Below are 21,618 nucleotides of genomic sequence, written 5' to 3'. Positions count from 1 at the left end.
GGAGAACCACCCCCAAACCCAGAATTCATCTTCCCCACACTCAAGCCTCAAGGCCTTTGAATAGAAGCACGGCCACAAGGCACAGTTGTGCAGAGTGCTCTGCACCAAACAGAAACACATGCATACACGGGTGTCTGCATACATGTTCATGCAAGAACACACAGACATACAGGCACACGTGTGCACACAGAGATATGTCAGTACAGAAAGCACACACATGGACCTATGTACACATACACATATCAACATACAGACGCCCAAGCACACACACATTCCACCAGCATAATCTGGAGATGCAGAGAAGACAGTGAGCAGAGAAGCCCCTCACAGTCACTCAGTTGTAAGGCTGTGCTCACTGTGAGAAGCTGACCTGGCCTTAGCTGGGCCAGTGCTCCAGCCACCGTGGCACGGTTTGATAAGCCCAGCTCCGCAGTGACACCCAGGCCAAGGCCAGGTGGGAGCAGCCTGGACAGGGAGGTGCCCGCAGGTGGAGGCAGGAGCTGACACCTGTGCAGAGCCAAAGTCTGCACTGGCTGCTTGAGCTCCGGTGCCTGCCACCACTTGCGGCAGGAGCTATCCAGGGCTGCTGCCTTTTTAAACACCGTGCACTTGAACACCCGCACTGTACCAGGAACCAGCGTGGGCTTGTGGGCTAGATTTAGGAGAAAAGGGCAACACCCGCCTAGATCTGGATGTATCATGGGGGGTACCCAACCCAGCCACCTGCAGCAGGAAAAGCCTGGGGACAGGGCCCAAGCACGGCCTCAGACAGAGGAGAGGCGCTCTCGTCCACTCCGCCCCTCACCAGCAGGTCGCCCTCGGGAAGGGGAGGTCCCTGAGTGGAGACCGAGCGTAACTGCTCCATTGAGGGGTGGGCCCTCACAGACTATCTGTGGGGATCCTGAGGCCTGCGTCTGTCAGCACGGAGCCTGGAGACAACCAGCACCCACTGCCAAGGAGGTTCCCCAGCGTGGCTGTGGAGGATGCTGCCACTGCGGCCCGGGCCAGGGAGGGCTGAAGCAGTTCCCCAGCGCCTACCTGAGGAGTCAGGGCTGAGAGCAGCACTCAGGTGACCTGGGGCCACACAGACCCATCCCTCGCAGGTCTGTTTGCAAGCATCTCCTTCATGGACAGCTTCCCTGTCCACTGCCTAGGGCGCACGCGGAGCCCCCAGCGGCTACAAGTGCAGGGTCACAGTGGACACAGCCACTTGAAGGCTCGTGAGCCAACCCACAGGGAAGTGGGCAGCAGCTTAACACTTCCCACCGCTTGCTTAAATTCTCCAAACAGTGAAAAAAAAAAAAATGAGATTTGCTTTTCCTCCTGAGTTTATTCTTGAGCAGGCCTGGAGTATGCTGTGTGTTTTCTCTGTAGCTACTAATGAGTCAGAAGATGGCAGCGGGGAGACCTGGCCACCAAGCACTGCCCAGAGCCCCCAGGGGACACACTCGGCCCAGAGGCGTGGCTGACACCCCATCTCGGTGTTGTCCAGCACTGAGCCAACACCGCCTATAGCTCAGGGCACACTAGACTTGACACCTGTTCTGCGTTTAAACATCTCGAAGCAAATTGTTAAAACAGTTCCCAATCTGGAGGCTCTAAAGTTCAGTTTTTAAATTTCCAGATGCCACGTCTATGAAACCCAAATTGTTAGCCAACACAGAAGTAACCTTATATACCAGTAACTGGCAAGCTTCAGCTCGAGTTTGTAAATAAATTTGGGCGTGTGGCCATGCCCACCCATCGGCAGCTTTCAGGTTACAAAAGAAGAGCTGAGTAGTTGTGACAGAAACCATGGCTTGTGAAGCCCTAGAGTTTGGCCCTTCATGGAAAACACTGGTTGAACCCTACGGTCCATAGGAACAGCTCCAGGGTCACGGTTAAGTGTCGCTGGAGATTACCGGAGGGGTGCAGTAAGGAAGGCAGTGCTCCTGGAGGAAGTCCCCTCCACCCCCACCTGGACAGGTGCCCTGCTCACCTGTGGCCTGGCAGAAGAGATGGAAGGTCCCCAGGGCATGCACGTGCTGGGCTTGGTCGCTGAGGAAGGGCGGCAGCAAGGTGACCTGCAGGCGGCTGTCAGGCCCTGGGCCCGAGGCGGGCCAGGGGCTTCGGGGAGAGGAAGATGAGTCGGGGCCCATACAGGACAGGGAAGAGGACCCCGGAGGAGGGAAGGGCAGAGGAGATGAGGCTGCGAGACAGAGGACAGAAAAGAGAGAGGGCTCTGAGGAGAAGTCATCAGGAGTGCACCGCATGCCAGGGAAGGAGAATGAAGCACAGGAGAGAAAAGGGGCCCAGGCCACGCGGGGAGGCGGCAGAGGAGCCGCAGAGAACCACGTCCCCGCATCAAGGATATAAGCTTCTGTTTATTCGGTTACTTTCCAAATGTATACAATTCAAAGTAGAAAAATAAAAACAAAGTAAATCTTATAAAACACAAATGTTTACACCAGAACGGTCAAATCCTATCATGCTGGAAGATGACATCGGCCACACAGGCACACACGCTCAGAGTTTATTGCTCTTTGCCACGGAAAGAAAGCCTCCTCTTGTGGGCGTCTGGAAAGCAGGAGGTGGAGTGTGACGTCGGTGACGGTAGGACCGTGTAGCCCACTTGCACCTTGACAGATGGCGCCAGGCTTGGCAGGTCTGCGGCAGCAGCATGTGGGGGCTGGGGGGCTGTGGTCACTGGCCTGGCTGCCCCCTGGCCACCCAGCTCTTTTCCAGTTGTGGACAACTCAGTTAAGCCAAACAGAGAGTTTGGGCAGGCAGAGAGCATGAGATGGAAGCAAAATGGAAAAGGAGATGTTCAGATGACCAAGACATCCTGGAGAACATTCTGCCTGAACAAGACGTTTTCACCAGTGGCCATGGGCATTAGATTGTAACACGCTTGTCCTCTCAGCTCTGGGCTAGCCCAGCTCCATCCATAGCAGTCTGGGGCCCGTCCCTCCCTCCAAACTCTGCCCAGTGTCGTGGAATGGTCCCTCATAGCCTTCTCCTCGAAAGAGTTAAGACAAGAGTAAAAAGGTACAGAAAGAAAAATCTCTGAAAACGACGCTTCCCTCAAGGAACAAAATTTTAAGAATAATTAAAAAAAGAAGTGTGATCAAGAGATGATTTTTGTCTACGTTTCTAAAAGCGGAAAAGAATGTATTTAGCAAAAGTAAGTTTATCCCTGAGAATCTTAAGCAACGTAAGCCATACCTTTATCCTAATATACAACAAAATTCAGAAGATGTACATCTTCCAAATATTAAAACATCTGCTTTAGTAATTAAAAAAATAAAATGACCCAACACGCCAACATAATTAAAGCAAAATCCTAAAAAGTAACGACGTGGAAGGAAAGGTCCGTGCCAACCTGGACAACAGGTGATAAGTTACCAATCTGATAAACTAAAATGTCATTTCCAATCTGGAATTAAATTATCTTTCAGTGGCTGCTACGAGGAGGGGACGTTCATGGCCCTTCTTCTCAGACCAGTGGCAGTCTGGCCATCTTTCTGCCGCAGAGCGGCCGCGGGTGAGCCTGCGGGCACGACTCCAAACACGCCACCGACCAGGGACGCCAGACTCAATGCTTGCTGTTTTCCACAAGGACAAAGAGAAACCAAGTCACAAGTGCGACCCAAGAGAAAAGACACAGAAGGCTGAGGTTTGCTGACGACGGCTACCTACGCAGCACTGGATGGAGCACTGAACTGGCAACACAGAGACCCTGCGGGCGGCCGGAGCCTCAGTCCCCGTCCGCATCCGAGTCGGCGAACTTCAGCTCGCACTTGACGTCGAACGGCCGGTCCCTGACCGGGAGCTCGTCGATCTTCTGCGAGTCCTCCCGGTCAGTGGGCAGCCGGCTGGCCATCGTGTCCTGCTCTGTCTCGTAGCCGGTGTCCAGGGCTGGCTTGGGCTGTCCCCCATTCTGCTGGGAGAAGCTGCCCTGCTCCACCAGCGTCTCCTTCACACTCTGCTCAAAGTCTGAGAAGTCCGACGTGGGCTTCTTCTTCCCGAGGAGCATGGCCGAGCGGAATTTCAAGCACTGTCCGGGCAGGTAGCCCTTATAGCAGTTGTAGGAGACGAGGCAGAGGAAGAGGGCGAAGAAGAAGAGGAAGAGAAACATGAGGAGGCGGTTGTCACTGGACTTTAGATACAACGTCTTCTCCGAGTGGACTTGCGGGACCGTGTTGATGACGATCTTTGGTTCGCAGGACGTACTAGTGGGTGCCACAGGGCTGGATGGTGGGGGGACAGCACCCGGCGTGGTGACCTGCACGGCTGGGGTCTGAGGAAAGGAGACTGGGGTGGGCCCCACTGACACTCTGGGGGTGATCCGACTGCCTTCTGTCCGTGTGGCTGGAGAGGTAGAGGCCACTGTGGTTCGCTGGACTGTCTTGACCTCCAGAACATGCTTGGCCACCACCTGCAAGATCGTCTTGTTCTTGACCCTCTCCTCCGACAGGCACTGATACACCCCGCTGTCTCCTTCAGACAGATTGAAGATGAGCAGGTTCTTTCTGCCTACCAAGCTGTACTTGGGGCTTTCGGCCTTGAGCACGCCGTTCTGGAACTTCCATACCACCCGGGCCAGGTTGGACTTTTGGGAACATTTGAGTTCTGCTGTGCCGCCATGCTTGAAAAAATGCTGCAGGTAACTTTCTTTAATTTTATCTGGAACATTAAAATAAATGTGCACAGCATCAACAACCCTGCTCAATACTTCTCTCAAAAATAGGTCAACACGTACAAGAGGACACAAGAATTTCACCCAGTGGAGCAACATGGAATCTTCCAGAACAGCTAAGGAGATAAAGACATGCGTGACCAAAAAGCAAAGATGAGCTCCCAGTGGCAGCCCCGGGGGACGGGGAGAACTCCCAGGCCAGGCAGGCTGCACAGCAGCCAGCTGTGCCTTCTGGTGGCGATGCCAAGTCAAAGGTATCAAACTTCTGCTAGCAGCTCGGTGGGCCTTGCCCCCTCCTCCTAAACCTGTCTTAACTGATGACATCTGTCAGGTTAGGGATGGGAGCCCAGGGCACACCTGCCTTCAGCTGGAACGTGCCTGACCTCCTGGCAGGGGTGGGATGACCTAAGGGGAATGGGAACTAATCTCTCCTGAGCACCTCCCTCCGTCTCACAAGAGGTGTGTAGGCATGTATGCTCAGTTGCTCAGTTGCGCCTGACTCTTTGTGACCCCCAGGCTCCTCTGCCAGGCTCCTCTGTCCATGGGATTCCCCAGGCAAGAATACTGGAGTAGGTTGCCATGCCCTCCTCCAGGGGATCTTCCCAACTCAGGGATCAAACCCATGTCTCCTGCATCTCCTGCATTGCAGGTGGATTCTTTATCCACTGAGCCACCTGGGAAGCCCCACAAGAGGTGTGGCCCTAAGCTAAGCGGAAGAGAGAGTTACATCAAGAGTGGAAGTCACGGTTTGGGATGAGAGTGCCTTCCAGTAAACACACTCTGCATGGCTTCGGCATCCTGTTTTGCAATACAAGGGACAAAGAAACATCACAGGGGTCTGCCACGAGATACTCGACCTCTGTTCCGAGTAGAGAAAGAAAAACAAAACGTGCGAAATGCTACAACAGCAAAGCATCATGAAATGGTTAGGAGACCCGGCTGCCCCTAACGGGGAGGTGGCGGGGACCGGCAACTTACCAGGGCAAGTGGACGCGTCCCCATTCATTTCCTGAATCAGTCCCCTGCAAGACAATGGGGCACGGTTACAGGGTGCACACGCGTCAGGCTGTGGGGCTGGGCTGGGCACCAGCTTGCCATGCACGGTACCTGCTGGGGCCATCAGTCTGGTGCAGGGCGACACAGGCGGCCACGGCTGGGCTCCAGGCGCAGTAGGGGTCCCGGGCGAGCACGCAGTCCTCGCAGGTGCCATGCTTCCCGCAGAAGGCCACAGGGGCCTGCACCACGCCAGAGTTGGAACCGGCATAGACAAACTTCCTGCCCTGTGGGTGTGAAGCAGACAAGCACGGGGGGCATGGGGTGGGGGCAGCGTTCAAGGGCTGGGTGCTTCTCTAGCTCACAGGGAATGGTGACAAGGCATCTCCCCGAGCTTCTGGAAGAGGCAGTGGTATGAGGCCAGGTTAGATCCTGGACAGATCTGCATAGCAGCATTGTGACATCATGGGCAGTGTGTGGTTTTGCGGGCTGGGGGGAGTCCACAGAGTAACTCAGAGTACACTGGGCCTTGGTCCAAACTCCTCCTTCCCCTTCCAAGCACCCACCCTCACCCTACTTGCCAGCAGTGCTTCCCTGCACCTCCTCTGCCAGCTCCATGTGCAGGAAGATGCACTAGCCTGACACTTCCGGCCGCCCTCCCAGCCTCACTAGGCAAGAGGCCACAGCCTCCAAAACTCATCTCATGTTCCCAACACGTGAACCCCAGCACAGAGACGACACATGTCAGTGTGTGAATCCAGCGAGGCCGCAGTGAACGTCAGAGGAGAGCAAACAGAGTTTTAATAAACAGAGGAAGACAAGTGAGGAGGCAGTCACTGCTCTCGCGTCGACATTTACGAGAAATGAACACAGCTAGGGAAATGGAGAGCCATGCTCAGAGTGGCCATGAGTGTTAGTTGCTCTGTCGTGTCTGACTCTTTTGTGACCCGTGAACTGTAGCTCTCCAGGCTCCTCTGTCAATGGGATTCTCCAGGCAAGAATACTGGAGTGGGTAGCCATTTCCTTCTCCAGGAGGTCTTCCCGACCCAGGGATTGAACCTGGGTGTCCTGCACTGCAGGCAGATTCTTTACCATCTGAGCTACCAGGGAGAGGAGCAGAGAGCAGGGCAGGCTCCTCCGTGCTCCGCAGCACTGGGCCCGGGACATCTCCCTCTCAGGCTGATGGCCCCAGAGCCCACAACACAGAAGGAAAACTGAGTGCCATTGGGCAGGCTGATTTTTCTCATTGAGCTCAACTACAACAAAGGCTGCCCTTCGGCATCCACCTGAAGCCCACCAGGAGACTCAGGGCTGGCGATTCAGAAGCTCAGCGTTTTCTCTCTCCTTGCTGGTGAGTCACTCTCACCTTGAAATTCTAGAAAGGCCTTTGTTTAATGTCAAAAGACTGCCAAGTTTACACGACGCTTCGTATTTGAGACTCAGATGAGACACAGCCTCTGTCCTCGGAAACGCGTTTTCAAGTAACCTGTCTGGCTGGAGTGCAAAGTCCCTGTGTGACCCCAGATCCCCTGGCCTGTGATGTCTCGAAGGCCCAGGGGTCACAGACCCACCATGTGTGAGCACAGTTAAGAGAGAGGGCAGTGCCCCTGTGATGGCGTCACACTGTGAAGACAAGTGACAGAGAGCCGGCCCAGTGCTGGCCTGTCCACGTAGGCAGAGACCTGGGCACTGAGGCCAGGAGCACCCTGTATTCGTAAGAAGGAATCAGGACGACATCTCAGATCACAGTTGGGATCTGTGACTCAGAGGGGAGGAAAAGTTTGCTGGGATGACTGGCCCAGCGGGCAACTTCAGCAGGATCCTATAGAAGGGCCCTGGCGAGGGTGTGGACACTCCTGCAAAGTGGGGCAGGTGGCCTGGGTTGGGGAGGGGGCAGCCTGTCCCAGGCTGGCTCCATCCCCCCGCCCTACAGCCCATTCAGCCTCCAGCCCTTGCTCCCCAACAGGGCAGGGCTGAGCCCCCATGACTGCACCTGACCCATCCCAATGAATGTGGAACAGTAAAGTGGCCTGAGACCTCATAGCAGTGACCGCAGCAGGCAAGGCCCACGGGTGGACACCAAAGTCAGTGGACAAGAGGGAATTGAGTGTCTATTTAGCCTCAGAGCATTACTTGCTCAGTCATGTCTGATTCTTTGTGACCCCATGGACTGTAGCCCACCAGGCTCCTCTGTTCATGGAATCCTCCAGGCAAGGATACTGCCATTCCCTTCTCCAGGGGATCTTCCCAACCTAGGGATCAAACCCAAGCCTCCTGCATTGAGGGCGTATTCTTTACCATCTGAGCCACCAGGGAAGCCCACAGTTGCCCACAACTAAGCATCAGCCACTGCGGGGGCTGAATGTGGCCCCCAAACTCTTCAACCCCTCCCTCCAGGAGCTGGGGCTTGGCTCCTGGCCCCCTGGGGTGGGCTGCTCCCACTGACCACAGAGTGTGGGGATAACACAGTGGTCCAGTGGCTAAGACTACATACTCCCAATGCTCCTGGGTTTGGGCCTTGGTCAGGGAACTATATCCTGCATGCTGCAATGAAGATCCCACATGCTAAAAGTAAAACTGGACACAGCCAAAAAACAAAACACAAAAATCAAGAGGTCACACTGACTTCACCTTCCTGAGACAAAGGTCATCTCCCCAAAATGCTCAACGTCAATCTAAACACAAGAAACACCAGGTATACCCAAAACGGAGAGGCATTCCACAAAATGCTGGCCAGTGCTCTCCAAAAGTGTCAAGGTCACCAAGACAAGGGCAGATGGGGAGCCATCCAGACCAGGGGGACTGAGGAAAGGTGCCAAGGCCACGTGTGGCCCTAGAGTCAGAAAGCAGGTCATGGGAACGTGAGGATCGGGAGTGTGGAGGTGAGTTAGGCTGCTGCTGCCAGCAGACCTGCTCAGGTTCTGAGGAGCGCTGGGGAAGGGCTGCAGGACTACTGCACCTCAACTCTTGCGTGAGAGAAAACAAGCCGGCCGGGGGCCACCTGGCTCCTGTGAGATGTGCTGAGTATGCACATGCTCAGGCCCCCACCCTCTGGGGGACTGTGCCCTCAGCTGCAGCACTGGGCTCTCATCTCTGGGTCCACGCATGGGTGGTTGTGGATGGATGTGGCCAGAGCTGGAGGGACTCCCACCTTTGCTGCACAGGTGGTATCTCACCATTACAGAATGTTCCCAGAAAAACCACACTTAGCCTGGCCCCTGGACCCAGGGCACGCCTGCCACGTACACACCAGAGACGAGAGCAGGCCTGTTCATGCAGCAGGGGAGAGACAACCCCAGTGTCTACCAGGGGGTGAATAAAGCAGATGGGTATGCACAGGATGGAACGCTACTCAGCCCCAAACAGGAAGGCGATCCTGTCAGCTGCTACAACATGGATGAACCTTTAGGATGCTCAGGGAAACAGGCCCACCTCAAAAGGACGAATGTTGTCGGGTTCCACTGACACGAGGTTCTTCTTAGAGTAGTCAAAGACACAGAGGTGGAATGCAGAGGGCTGGGTGCTAGGGGCTGGGGAATGGGAGGAAGGGGGACTTAGTGGTTAACGGGTATGGAGTTTTAGTGTTGTAAGATATGAAGTTCTGGGGATGGATGGGGAGGAGGGTTTCACTGTGTGAATGTATGTAATGCTTCTAAGGTGTACACGCAAAAATAATTAAAATGGTACAATTTATGAAGTGCATTTACTACAATGCACTTGTCACGAGAGGACAGGAGGTAGTGACAAGGAACCGCACCACTCCACCCCACCCCCACCCCGCCCGCTCCAGTGAAGACTGTGTGCTGCTCATTAGCTTTCTGCAATGAGGACCAGGCATGACTGACCCAGGAGAGCCTGCCGGTGGGGAGCGGGGAGGGAGGAACTGGTGTCTTTTCACCCTAAACAGCCACTTCCTGCTGCCATGGCAGCACAGCCAGCATTCCAAAGCCACCCTGAGCCCACCAGCCCAGGAGGTGTGGGACCCCATGACTGCACAATGCGTTTTCATCTGTTCTAGGCAAATGAGCCGGGCCCCAGAGCAATGGGGGCTCCTGTGGGGAAAGGCGATTCCCTCTCTGGGGTGCCAGCCTCCCTCCCAGGCCACCTGACCATTCCTGATTGCAGGGAGTGAGCAAAGGACTGACCTGTGAGACCTTCCAGTGGGTGATCCTGCCCCCATCCTTCCCATGGGATCAGTGACCACGAAGACTTGGGTCAGGATGGCAGGGCCAGCTGGGTCCGGGAATGATGTCTCGTGAACAGAGCTGAGCCCTGTTCTCACCACATGTCCACACTGGGGGCCCGGCCTTGGTTCTGATGAGTATTTGACCGTTTGGAGGCCTTAAGCGCGCTTGGCTGAGGCACCTGAACCACACGGCAGTGCCCAGAAGGGCCCCTGGGTTTCCTTATTTCAACAAACTGTACAGGAGGGCATGGCGAAGGGTGGCCAAAAGCACCTGCTCGAGAGGCACAGATCTAAGTCTGCGAGCCTAACTCCACCAGGCTATTCCGTCTTCCTTCCCTTTCAGAATTGGAGGGAGAAGACACACACTGCAGGGGCTGAGAGGGGAGGGGACCCTGCAACAGGAGACTGAGAACCAGACGCAACTCCTCAAGCTCATGATGAAGGGGAGAGGATGAAAGCCCACGTGCAGCATTTGCAATGCAAGCCTGACCAAGACGTCACTTTCTTTTCTTTCTCGCCTGCCTGTCAGGGGCCCAATCCTGCTGCCCATGGCCCCGGGGCTGAGGAAGGGCTGAGCCTGGGCCCTACAAGCCACATGTAGCTCCCACCAGGACCCAGGGCAGGGAGGATGTTCTGGGAGGCCAGAGGAATGACCTCTTTCCAGCATGAAGGGAGGAAAGCTCAGGAGTGCTGTGGGTCCAGAGGGAAAATCTCAACAACAGGGCGATGTCATATGAAGCAGGGACAGGCCAGCCTGGTGCCCCTAAGCCAGGCTTTACAAACGGGGTACAGGTGGGAGAGGCTGAGTGATGGGGGGCCCCGCAGCAGAAGGGAATGTGACGTGTGGCCAGGTGGCCAATTTCTGGTGCTGACTAGAGTCTATCAGCCCAGGGGCTACAGCATGGGGGACGTCACAGGGCAGGGCCAGGACCCTCCCAGAGGCTGCCAAACTTCACTGCACAGAGGAGGAAACAGAGACAGGACTGGCCCGCCCAGGTTCACAGCCATGCACCTGGAGCTGGATGTGGACGAGGCCACATGAAGCCGGGCCCGCACTCTGCTCCTTACTCTCCACCCCAGCTGTAAACCGGGAGGCACGTTTCCCAAAGGCCACCTGGTATGCACAGCTGAGGACCGCCTGTGGACTGCAGGGCAGATCCAGCCGGCGTGCTGCTTCTGGGCAGCCCACCCACTAAGAACAATTTTCACATATTCAAATAATTGAAGAAGAATCAAAAGACTAACATTTTGTGACATATGAAAATTTTGGGACTTCCTTGTGGTCCAGTGGTTAAGAATCCGCCTGGCAATGCAGGGGATGCAGGTTCGATCCCTGGGTCGGGAAGATCCCCTGGAGAAGGGAATGGCAACCCACTCCAGTATTCTTGCCTGGAGAATCCTGAAGGACAGAGGAGCCTGGTGGGCTATAGTCCATGGGGTCACAAAGAGTTGTACACAACTGAGCAACTAACACTTTCACTTTGTCTTCCCTGTACCCCACAGCTCACGGAAGAACTTTCTGTAACAGCCTGAAGGTAGGTTCATCTGGGCCAGATGGACGACGGGGCCTACCTGGCCCAGCCCGCCCTGAGGTCACTGAAATGTGGGGCCGCCCTGCCAGCCCCCGGGGACTTACCTTCTTGGAAGACAGCAACAGGCTCTGGATGGGCTCGAAGTCCTGGAAGAGCTGAGTCTCCTCAATGATGTGGATGTCATTCTCAAGGCTGATGGCTTTGTGCAGGGCACCCCGGTCTGCAAGGTGAAAGCTGCACGTCAGTCCCCAGGAGAAGGGGACGGTGCTGGCGCTGTTGGCCACAGCAGCAAACAGTCACCCTTCTGCCTCCTGCACCTTCCCCAACAGGAGGCTTAGAAACAGATGATGTTTTTGCATTAGACCCACAAAGGGAAGAGTCATGGGCAAAATAAACAACTGGACACCCAGCTGGCATGGGTCATCCCCATCTTTTTCTGAAAAAATAAACAGCTCTTTGTTAAGTCCAATACTCCCCATCAGAATGGTCAACACTGTGTCATCCAAATAAATGTGACGTGGTTCTTAGGCACCACAGGCCTCTGGGGGTGCCAGCCCACCAGGAGCCCCAGGCAGGGGCAGCCAGTGGCTGGGCAGCACCCAGGACTGACCACAGAGCCTGCCCGCTGCTGCTGCTCTTTTGCCTGGTCACCATTTCCATTCCAGGAAACTTGTGTTGGCATCTACGGGCCACCAGAAGAGGTGTGTCTCCCACGGCAGGTCAGGACAGGTCTCGAGCCCAGTTGTTCACTCAGGGAGGCAGGACGTGCCTGTCTGCAGCTCTCACCTCGCCTCCATGGCACCACCTGGCCTCCCTCTGCACCAGCCCAGACCCATCAGACCTGAATTTCTAGATCTGGGTCAGGACCTGCATTTTTAACTGGTGCTCCAGGTGTTCTGATGGTCACAGAGATCTGAAGCCACCCAGGTGTGGGGACTTCTCAGAAATCCTCCCACACACTAACAAATCCTCCCACTACTCGGGCACCTGGGTGAGATGCTGGCTCCGTGTGGCAGAGATTAGCTGGACTTTATTGTTTGGTTGCTCAAGTCGTGTCTGACTTTTTGCAGTCCTATAAACTGTAGCCCACCAGGCTCCTCTGTCTGTGGGATTCTCCTGACAAGAACACTGGAGCGGGTGCCCTTCCCTTCTCCAAGGGATCTTCCCAACCCAGGCATTGAACCTGTGTCTCTTGCGTTGGCAGGTGGATTCTTTACCACTGAGCCACTACTGGACGTACCCATGTTCTTACCCAGGGACCCACCTGTGCTGACAAACATGACGTCGTGGATGGTTCCATCCAGGGCCCGGGCCCTGTCCACCACAATCTGCGTGTAGTTCACGTCGCCTTTGATCAGCCGGGGCCTACTGTCTATCGGGGTCACAGAGTCGTCCATCAGAGGGTGGTCTTTGACAAACTGCAGGGTCTTGTCCGGCAGGTTGAGCGAGCTAGAAAAGTTGGCCGCCCGTGCCTCCCGGTTGATACACTGCAGGAAATAGATCAGCCATTACCGTGGGCACTCGGGCACGCAGCATGCGCTCACACAAGAGTCGAGGCTTCCCCGAGGTGTACAGCTTGGGAGTACACTGTGGATTTCTTGTCAAGACGGAAATACTGAACTGACCTTTCCCCAGGTATCTAAAGACACAGTTATACAGCAGGTAGGCAATGCAACTGTCTTTTTCTCCACAGGACACAATAGTGTCTCGTGACACATAGTCAATGAAGTTATTTTCATCAACTCATAAATGAAAAAAATCGTGTCAGACGTCTGAAACTGAAACACATTTCTCTTTTGATAGCTCTCCCAGAAGATAAGCCTGGAAAAATGGCTAAAAACAGTCCAGTTATAAATATAAACAGAATAAAGGTCGAGAGCATGAAGGTCCTTTTTTCTGTCCTAGCTCCTAATTTGTGTACACCAAAATTCACAACCACAGGTGAATGCCTTTTGCTTAATGACATGCAGGAAAAGAACTGACCCGCCAGCAAAGGTGCACCCACAGAGGGGGACGGTCCTGGGATTTGGGAGGGAGTTCCAAGCCTCAGGCCACTCTCCCAGGTCACAGTCCCACCTGTGGACCACGTACACAGCCCGGCTCACCAGGCCCATCATAAATGGATGCCTCCACATCAGCCTAGATACCCACACCAATTTCTACATAAAATTTACTACTTTTAGGGAAATAAAAAATGTGACTCATATTAACGAATGGAGAGTAGCGCTCATCTCTCTGCCAAGAAATCATGTTTCTCTGCAACACACAGAAAACGAAACAGATCTAATTCTATTGTGCAATGTTAATCCCACAACACATCCGGTGGCAGCCAGAGCACCTTCTCGTTCGGGCAGTTTACAGCAATGGCTGTGACACGGCATGCTGATGAGAAGGACCCAGGAAGCAGAGGCCTGCCCCCGGCCCTCCCCGCTCCCAGGGGGAAGCCTGCGCCCACTCACCGCCCCGGGCCGTGGCGTGGGCACAGCCCCGTTGTAGCGCACCCACTTGGTGTGGGACTGCTCCACCGTGGCGCTCTGCATGTACTTCCCACGGGAGAAGACCGCCTCAGCCGTGGACAGGTTGTAGGCGCACACGGCCGACAGCCCCACGTTGTTCCTGAGGAGGAGGGGGTGACGTGACTGCCCTGAGGCAGGGGGCAGGGCACGGGTCGGGGGAAGGAGAGTGCGGTGAAAACACCCCACCCCTGCCCGCCTGGAGCACTCACAGCTGCGGGGTGAAGACCCCGTAGAACACGGGTTCCTTCAGGTCCGGAGACCTAAGGACGAAGACATCCCGCAGCACATTGAAGACGAGGTTGCTGTCCGGCCGGGAGCAGATGAGCCTGGCCTTCAGGAAGGAGGTCCACTTCTTCTGTAAGGTCCTCAGGCCCCCCTGGTCCCCCTGGAACCCCAAATACGTGTGCAGTGAGAGGAGGGGAGGCTCCCCCCAAACATGAGCCGGTGACGAGGGATGTACTCCAGCCCCGAGCAGCTCTGCCTCAGTGAAAGGAAGCTGAGGCCAAAAAGGAAAGCCGGCTGCAGACCACCAGTGACCCTAGCAACCCCTTCCGTGCCAGCTCAGGTCATGGATTAAAGCACAAAACCCAACCCACAACAACACCTCAATGAGCAGTCACCCAACTGCAGACAGAACAACTGTTGGATTCCGCCCGCCCTCGGCGTCACGAAGCAGAAGCCCCGCTGTCCTCCTGCACGGTCACCGCTTTAGCCCTTTGGCTCACATGCACCCCCAGACTCAAGACCCATCTGTGAGTGACCGGCAGAGCCAGGGGCTGGTGGACACACAGGCTGCCCAGTCTGTTTCTGGCCAGTGTGCTTAGACGAGGTCTCCCCTAAAAGGCATTCCTCAAGGAGATCAGATTTTTACTTCCTTCCAGCTCTCAAGCTATCTGCTGAGATCCTCTGGACCTATCAGGTTCCCCAAAGCACTTTTTAGTGAATGGAGCACTAAGCAACAATCATGGAACACTCCTAACATGACTGGGTCTGGACAGAAGTACTGAAACTCTGAGTACTGGACACAGAAGATCATGAAACTGAAAGTGTCCATACTCACTCTGGACACAGTGAAAACGCACTCCCCAACCTTTATGTTGGAATGGAAAAACCCCTAATTACAATGTGAAAGTGGAAGTGTTAGTTGCCTAGTCACATCCAACTCTTTGTGATCCAAGGGACTGTAGCCTGTCAGCCACCTCTGTCCATGGAATTCTCCAGGCAAGAATCCTGGAGTGGCTGCCATTCCCTTCTCCAGGGGATCTTCCCGAACCAGGGATTGAACCTGGGTCTCCCGCATTCCAGGTGGATTCTTTACCGTCTGAGCCACCAGGGATAGATTTTGGTTAATACAGTACAGGAAAACTAACTTCCTATAAACTGGGAGAGATTTAAGGAATGTGTTAAGAACAGAGCCCTGAGGACAGAAAGCCAGTCACTGTCACACACGGGCCGGTGCTCCTGTGGTCCCCAAGGCAACCTGTTGGAAGGATGAAGGCCGAGCCCAAGAGCCCATCCACATCGCTATCTGTGGTGTGGATGAATATGAGGAAGGAGACAGGCACCTCAGAGGAAGCGTGGAGCCCAGGTGACGTTCTCTTCCCAAGTGCAGGGACCAAAGAGAAAAGCGGGGGTGGGCTCACCTTGCAGACCCTCGCTATCCGGGGGATCATCAGCTTGAAGACAAACTCGTACTCCACAGACACCTCCGTGAAGAAGAAGTACACCCTGTCGTCCCCGAGGTCCTCGCCCTCCGGGCTCTCTCGCACCACGTCAGCAAACACGAAGCTGGGCTCTGCAGGGACGGACGCTATGATTAGCCCCATGCACATCAAGGGCCCCGGCACCCCCCGTAAGAATGTGGGAGGCTGCCTGTGCCATACCCCACACAGACTCCAGGGCCTAGGGATGATGACCGGGCCCATCTTGCCCTCCTCAGGCTAAGGAGATGCTGGAGGTGGGGGTTCTGATACACAGCCTCCCAGTCCAGCCCAAGAACTGAGGGCTGGATCTCTAAACTGGCAGGCAGCCTGGAGGTAACAGGGAGCCAGACCCCACCATCCCTAGAGACTCACTGGGAAATATGCTTTGCTGGTTTAAACAGCCCATCCCTAACAGAGACAAACTCCTGACCACCAGATCTGGGTGCCCCAAGGCTCTAGCAGGCTGGCCAGTGCCCAGGAGAAAAGTCTCCTGTGAGTAGCTGTGAGCCATCTGATTGCGAATCCAATGTGGACACGTGACATCCAGAGAGAACGGTACAATGTCACGTGCTGATCTAACAAGCCCAAGTTTGTCAATCTGAGCCTTCCAGATCTATTTTCAAGGAAGGGTAAAGGCAAGATTAAGCCAGCTCACAGGTGGCACTAGTGGTAAAGAACCTGCCTGCCAATGCAGGAGACGTAAGAGACACAGGTTTGATCTCTTGGGTCGGGAAGATCTCCTGGAGGAGGGCATGGCAATCTACTCCCGTATTCTGGCCTGAAGAATCCCATGACAGAGGAGCCTGGTGGGCTACAGTCCATAGGATTGAAAAGAGTCAGACGTGACTTAGCACACAACCAACTTACTTAGCAGAGAAGAAAACAAGCCCCCAGATGCTGGCAGTGGAGCCCCGAGTGGTTCCAGAATCCCCACCTCACTGGGCCTGACATGAACCCCAAGACACAGGAAGGTGAGCCGCAGATACCGTCCCATGAGGCTGGGAGCCAGCAGAGGGCGAACTAGAGCGGGGGCTCTGGTAGAGAGGGAGCCACCCCAAGCACAAACACATCTTCCACCACGCGGCCCGCTTCTTACCATTAAGCCAAGGAATTGCATACTCCGTCCTCAGAGGACTGTGGGTAGAATTTCGGGAGATGATAGGTTCACTTCCCAGAAAGTTGTACGATGTCCCGGAATAAAGCTCTCCGTCTTCAGTGACCCAGGAGGAAAGAGGAAAAGGGAGCAACACTAGTTAGTGTTGGTGACACAGCGATGCCCCAGCACCACTTCTCCTTCCCACCTGACACAAGGAACAGAGACACCACCGCCCTGCTTCTGGGTGCATGTTTCTGTTTCCTGAGTCTTCTGTTTCATTTCTGGACGTGGGGGACTTTGTGCTCCATGCTAAACTGCTTGGGACAACAAGCGACAAGCAATTCCTGCATCCAGTAAAATCACAAACGAAACAGTGGGTGCACAGGGGGCCCTGGCCTGCTGGCCCTGGGTGTGCGAGCGCAGTTCAAGGCAGGCCACAGCTCAGTCACAAACGTCCTCTGAACAGAAGCTTCCCTCAACCTGCCGACTCATCCAGGTGGTCTGCACAGGCAACAGATACAAAATAATCTGTCCCCAAATCTAACCAGAAGACTGCAGAGGTGGCCATTTACCCTACTGAACGACGAATCCAAGAGCTCTATAGAGAGACTCCTGGACCTTCTGTGTGGACGGTGAATATGGGCACCAAGCAGAGGGGGTCACTGCAGAGGAGGAGGAATGGGGCCGCCTGGGTCCAGGGGGGCCAAGCCGGGAACGGACACCGGGAGCAGGACTCACCGACCATGACAGACGTGTAGCTCTGTGCTGGGTCAAAGGGACACCTTCCTTTGCCATCTTCATTTCTCCCCAGAAATTTGAAGGATGTTAAGTTCTATAATTGAGCAGAAAGGAAGAGTATCATAAAATGTCTGAAGTCCTGCAGTCATCCTGATCATGCTTCTTTGTTGGACCATTTAATCTTCAGACTTGCTCTTCTGGGGAGATGGAGGGGACAGCACATATGCTGTCACCAGCTGTCCCAGGTCTGGAGGCCAGCACCTTGGCACCTTCTATCACACTGGCACCCTCTGACACCCTCGAGAGCCCTCAAGGTCCTAGAGCCTCAGTTGACTCCCCTGTAAGACAGAGACAGTCAATGCTGATGTCTCTAGGGTCGCAGAACAGCCAGGGCAAACCAAACACAGGGTGTGCTCCGGAAGGAACTGGAAGGCCATACGCAGACTTTTAACATCAGTAAAGATGCCTTCAAAGCAGCAGGGGAGCAGGTTATCCAATGAACAGATATCAGAAAAAAGGAGCCAGAACCTCCACCACATCCTACCCACCGAGACACACTCCAGATGGATTGGTGACCAGAGTGTTAAAGATGGAGCCATGCTGCACTAATGGGTGACCATTTCAGCCTTGGGACCATCTCTCTGCACCCGGCGAGAGAGCTCAAAGCCAAGAAAGGGGAAAAATAGACAGGTCCAGCACAGAGAGGACTGGACGGTGTCTGTCCACTGAAAGAATGAGATAGATCAACTGTGACAAAGTGGGGGACATGAGAGCAAAATGACAGACAAGGCGTGTCCGTCCCTGAATATGTGAGACCTTTGTACAAATGAGTAAAAAAGCATCTCAGAGGAAAATGGTCAAAACATAGCAAGCTGGAGAAGAAAAAACCCAACGGCAGTGCAGACCAGAAAGTGTGTGTGTACTGCCAGCAACCCAGGAAGCACACGGCCATGAAAGTGGGGTACCATCTTCCACCTGACAGCCTGGAGATTAAGAAGATGGATATCCCGACTGTGACGGGTGGATTAGTGGCCTCGCTGTCTGTCAGAGCCAGGGAAACAATCACAGTCACAGAGCAGAAAGGGCTCGGGGCATGGCTAACAGACTGATGGAAGCAATATTCAGATTTGCCACCTCCCAGGTCAGCAGCTGTGAACTGGGGACACAGTGCACTCAGTGTGATTCACGGACTGCATTTCTGCACGACGGCTGGGAAGCTGAATGGGGACCGGAGGTTAGATCACGTTCGGGTGACAGCATTCAGGGATCACGGGTCCCAGTTCAGCATGTCCACACGTGAGCACATACATGGATGCTCCCAACTGTACAGTCTACGTAGTTAGGACACATGCATGATCAACTTTTCCCTTGGCTTGAAAATTTTTTAAAAACACTGGGGAAAAATAGGTCTAGGGTTTTTTTTTAGTTTATTTATTACTTATTTATTTATTTGGCTGACTCGGGTCTTAGCTGCAGCACAAGGCATCTCCATTGCGTCACAAAGCAACATGCAGGCTACAGAGGACAACGGTTTTAGTAGTTGTGGAGCACAGGCTTAGTTGCTCTGAGGCATGTGGGATCTTAGTTCCCCAATTGGGGATTGAACCCAAGTGCCCAGCATTGTAAGCCGAATTCTTATCCACTAGACCACCAGTGAAGTCTCCAGGTCTAGGTTTAAATGAAATACATGATTCCCTCACCTCCACAACTGACATCTTTGTGGAATTTAAGCTTAAATTCCATACTCTGAGCATCTGACTAGCAGAATTTAGCCATGAAATCCTTCATGTTGAATTTAGGGTTCTAGCAAACTAAGTTTTCTATTCTAGCATACTTTACACTTGGCAGGTACTCACTAAATCAGGGACAAACACTAGAAAATGTGCTTCATTTTTGAATCTGAAGTGCATTTAAAACACTCCTCCCCTCTCTCTGTGGTTGCTCCAAATGATTCATCAGATTATCTGAGTAAAAAGAGTCTCTTGTGAGTCGCTGCTGCCCAGTCTGCTCTCTCCTTCCTGTTAGTTGTCAGCAAGGGGATCAGGAGTGGTGGGAGGACAGCGGGAGAGTGGGGGGTCCCTCTCCCAAGGACGCTACCACAGCAGGTGACTGACAAGGCTCAGGGGGAGGCAAGGAAGGACATGGGTGAGGGAGAGACGGGTCCTGCTTCTAAAACTGCTCACCCCCACTGGCATCATGTTGTCACTCCCTGGAGGGGCAGATTCCAGAAAAGAGGATCAGGGAACAACTTGCACCCCAACAGCTGACACTGGATGGTGGTACCCCAAGACCAGAGTGGTAGACGTGCTGTCCTAGTGAGCCCAGGCCGCCATGAAGACCTCAGACCAGGGGTGGGGCTGCAACCACACACATTCGTGCCTCATGGTTCTCAGGCTGCAAGTCTGAGTGTTGTTGGCAAGGAGGGTTCTTGGTGAGGAAGCTCGTCCTGGCTTGCAGACCTTCTCACCATTCCTCACGTAGTGGGAGAAAGAGAGATTCTGGTGCCTCCTCCTCTTCTTAAAAGGCCATCATCCTATCGGATTAGGACCCCATCCTCATGACATGATTTAACCTTAATTACTTCCTCACTGGCTGCATCTCTAAATACCATCACGTTCAGAGAATTAGGGTTCCGATATTTGAATTTGGGGAGACACAAACATTCAGCCCATAACATACATGATCCTAGCACACAGGAGCAAAAGTCCTGACTGTTCCACCTGACCAGGGCCTCTGTCATACATGCCTCCTCACAAAATGCAAAACATGTCACGGAGAAACAGGCAAGACGCTGGATCAGGGCATGATGGTGCTTCTCCTCATCAACACTGGCCTCCCCAGAAGGTCACCCCACTGCCAGCCCCACACTATGGGCCAGTGGCCCCATGAGTCCTGCCCCATACACGCCCTCAGTCATGGTGGTTTATAGACAGGAAGGCTTAGAGGGGGCTGCTGAGGGGGCGGAGGCCTTGTGGGGAGCCACGGCTGCCCCAATTCCCACATGGGTGGCAGGAGAAAAATCCTCCTCGATTGCAGAGTAGAGCCTACTCGGCGCTGCTTCGAGCCCCACTCCACTTCAACCACCCACCAGGGTGCCCGCATGCCTTACCAGGTGGTCACAGGCTGGCTGGAACGCATTGGTCCCGCACACGTAAAGGGCGCTGGTGCTGAGTGGCTGCAGCACACGGATGTAGTTGAGGCATTCTGTCTACAGGGAAGAGACACGCACGGGTCAAGCACTGTGCAGGTTCCACCGGACGCCAACGATCCCAACGGCTCACCCTGCTCGCTCCAGAGCAGGGGCCAGTTCTGAGCACATGCCCGACAGCAGCTCCCATAGCTCGCTGACCACCTCAGGCCTCAGATGCCTTCCATTTCCACAGGCCAGCCCTGCTCTGCCTGGCACAGTGCGGCCAGGCTCCATGAGATCTGACCCCAGATCTGGGCAATCCTACATGTGCAGCTGGCCCGTGTGCTTCAATTTCTGCAGGGTTCATGGGCCGCTGTCAGGTGCCAAACGGACTTTACCCCAGTCACTGATTTATACGCAGCAAAGATGTGCTGGCCAGAAAGCAAGGCGAGCTGACCCTGAATCTCAGTGGATACCCAGCACAGGAAAAAATGCATTTGCTCTCAGAGAACACAAACCATTCACTATGATGGCAGACCCATGCAGGGGTGTGCTGTGCAGAATTCCCTCTGCCTTCCTTTTCTCTGGGGGGCCCTACCCTTGACACCCTAATGCATGCAACTGGAAACATTGCTGCTCAGGAGAGGGGTGTGCCCAGTCCGCCCAGCTCAGGGGAGAGGCAGGACTAAGGAGGGGCTCCCAGCCTGGCTGTACATCAGAGAGGCCCATCAGGAAAACCAGATGCCACTGAGGAACCCACTTGGCTATTTTAGGCTGAAATGCACTGGGATTATATGTGGTAGCATCTGAAATTATCTCCATTCAGGAAAGGTTTCTTTTGCCATGATTGTTTTTAAACTGGTTGGAAGTAATTCGTACTCCATGAAAGAACTGGGAGGGACCCTTGTCCGCTGTACGACCTCCACGTGGGCCCAGCCCAAGTGCCTGTTGTAACTTAGGTCTAAGATAACTCCCTGCGACACCTGTTATTACATTGCAAGGCCTGCATTTTCCCTCGTTTCCAATTTAGTGACTTTCGTGACAGT

The 21,618-nt window shown here is 54.3% G+C and overlaps 1 protein-coding gene across 7 annotated transcripts in view; it reads right to left on the bottom strand.

Moving 5' to 3' along the window:
• SEMA4D (semaphorin 4D) overlaps positions 1-21,618 on the bottom strand; it is a 143,319-nt gene that overhangs the window by 27,231 nt on the left and 94,470 nt on the right. For 4 of the 7 annotated variants that reach the window (XM_025282110.3, XM_025282112.3, XM_044940326.2 and 1 more), the window contains 11 exons: positions 20,552-20,650; positions 17,443-17,536; positions 16,705-16,818; positions 15,549-15,700; positions 14,115-14,290; positions 13,849-14,005; positions 12,654-12,876; positions 11,494-11,609; positions 5,786-5,958; positions 5,657-5,700; positions 2,344-4,665 (listed from right to left, as the gene is read on the bottom strand). In XM_025282110.3, the coding sequence (XP_025137895.2) occupies positions 3,737-4,665; positions 5,657-5,700; positions 5,786-5,958; positions 11,494-11,609; positions 12,654-12,876; positions 13,849-14,005; positions 14,115-14,290; positions 15,549-15,700; positions 16,705-16,818; positions 17,443-17,536; positions 20,552-20,650 (2,277 nt within the window). In that variant the 3' untranslated portion in view covers positions 2,344-3,736. Of the gene's footprint in view, positions 1-1,978; positions 2,189-2,343; positions 4,666-5,656; positions 5,701-5,785; positions 5,959-11,493; positions 11,610-12,653; positions 12,877-13,848; positions 14,006-14,114; positions 14,291-15,548; positions 15,701-16,704; positions 16,819-17,442; positions 17,537-20,551; positions 20,651-21,618 lie in introns of those variants that run through there. The other 3 variants (XM_025282114.3, XM_025282113.3, XR_006550094.2) reach the window with 1 other exon arrangement.

The sequence above is a fragment of the Bubalus bubalis genome, chromosome 3, assembly GCF_019923935.1.
Source record: "Bubalus bubalis isolate 160015118507 breed Murrah chromosome 3, NDDB_SH_1, whole genome shotgun sequence".
NCBI lineage: Eukaryota > Metazoa > Chordata > Mammalia > Artiodactyla > Bovidae > Bubalus > Bubalus bubalis.
Note: the sequence above shows the minus strand (reverse complement) of the source record. Positions and strands in the feature narration are given on the sequence as shown.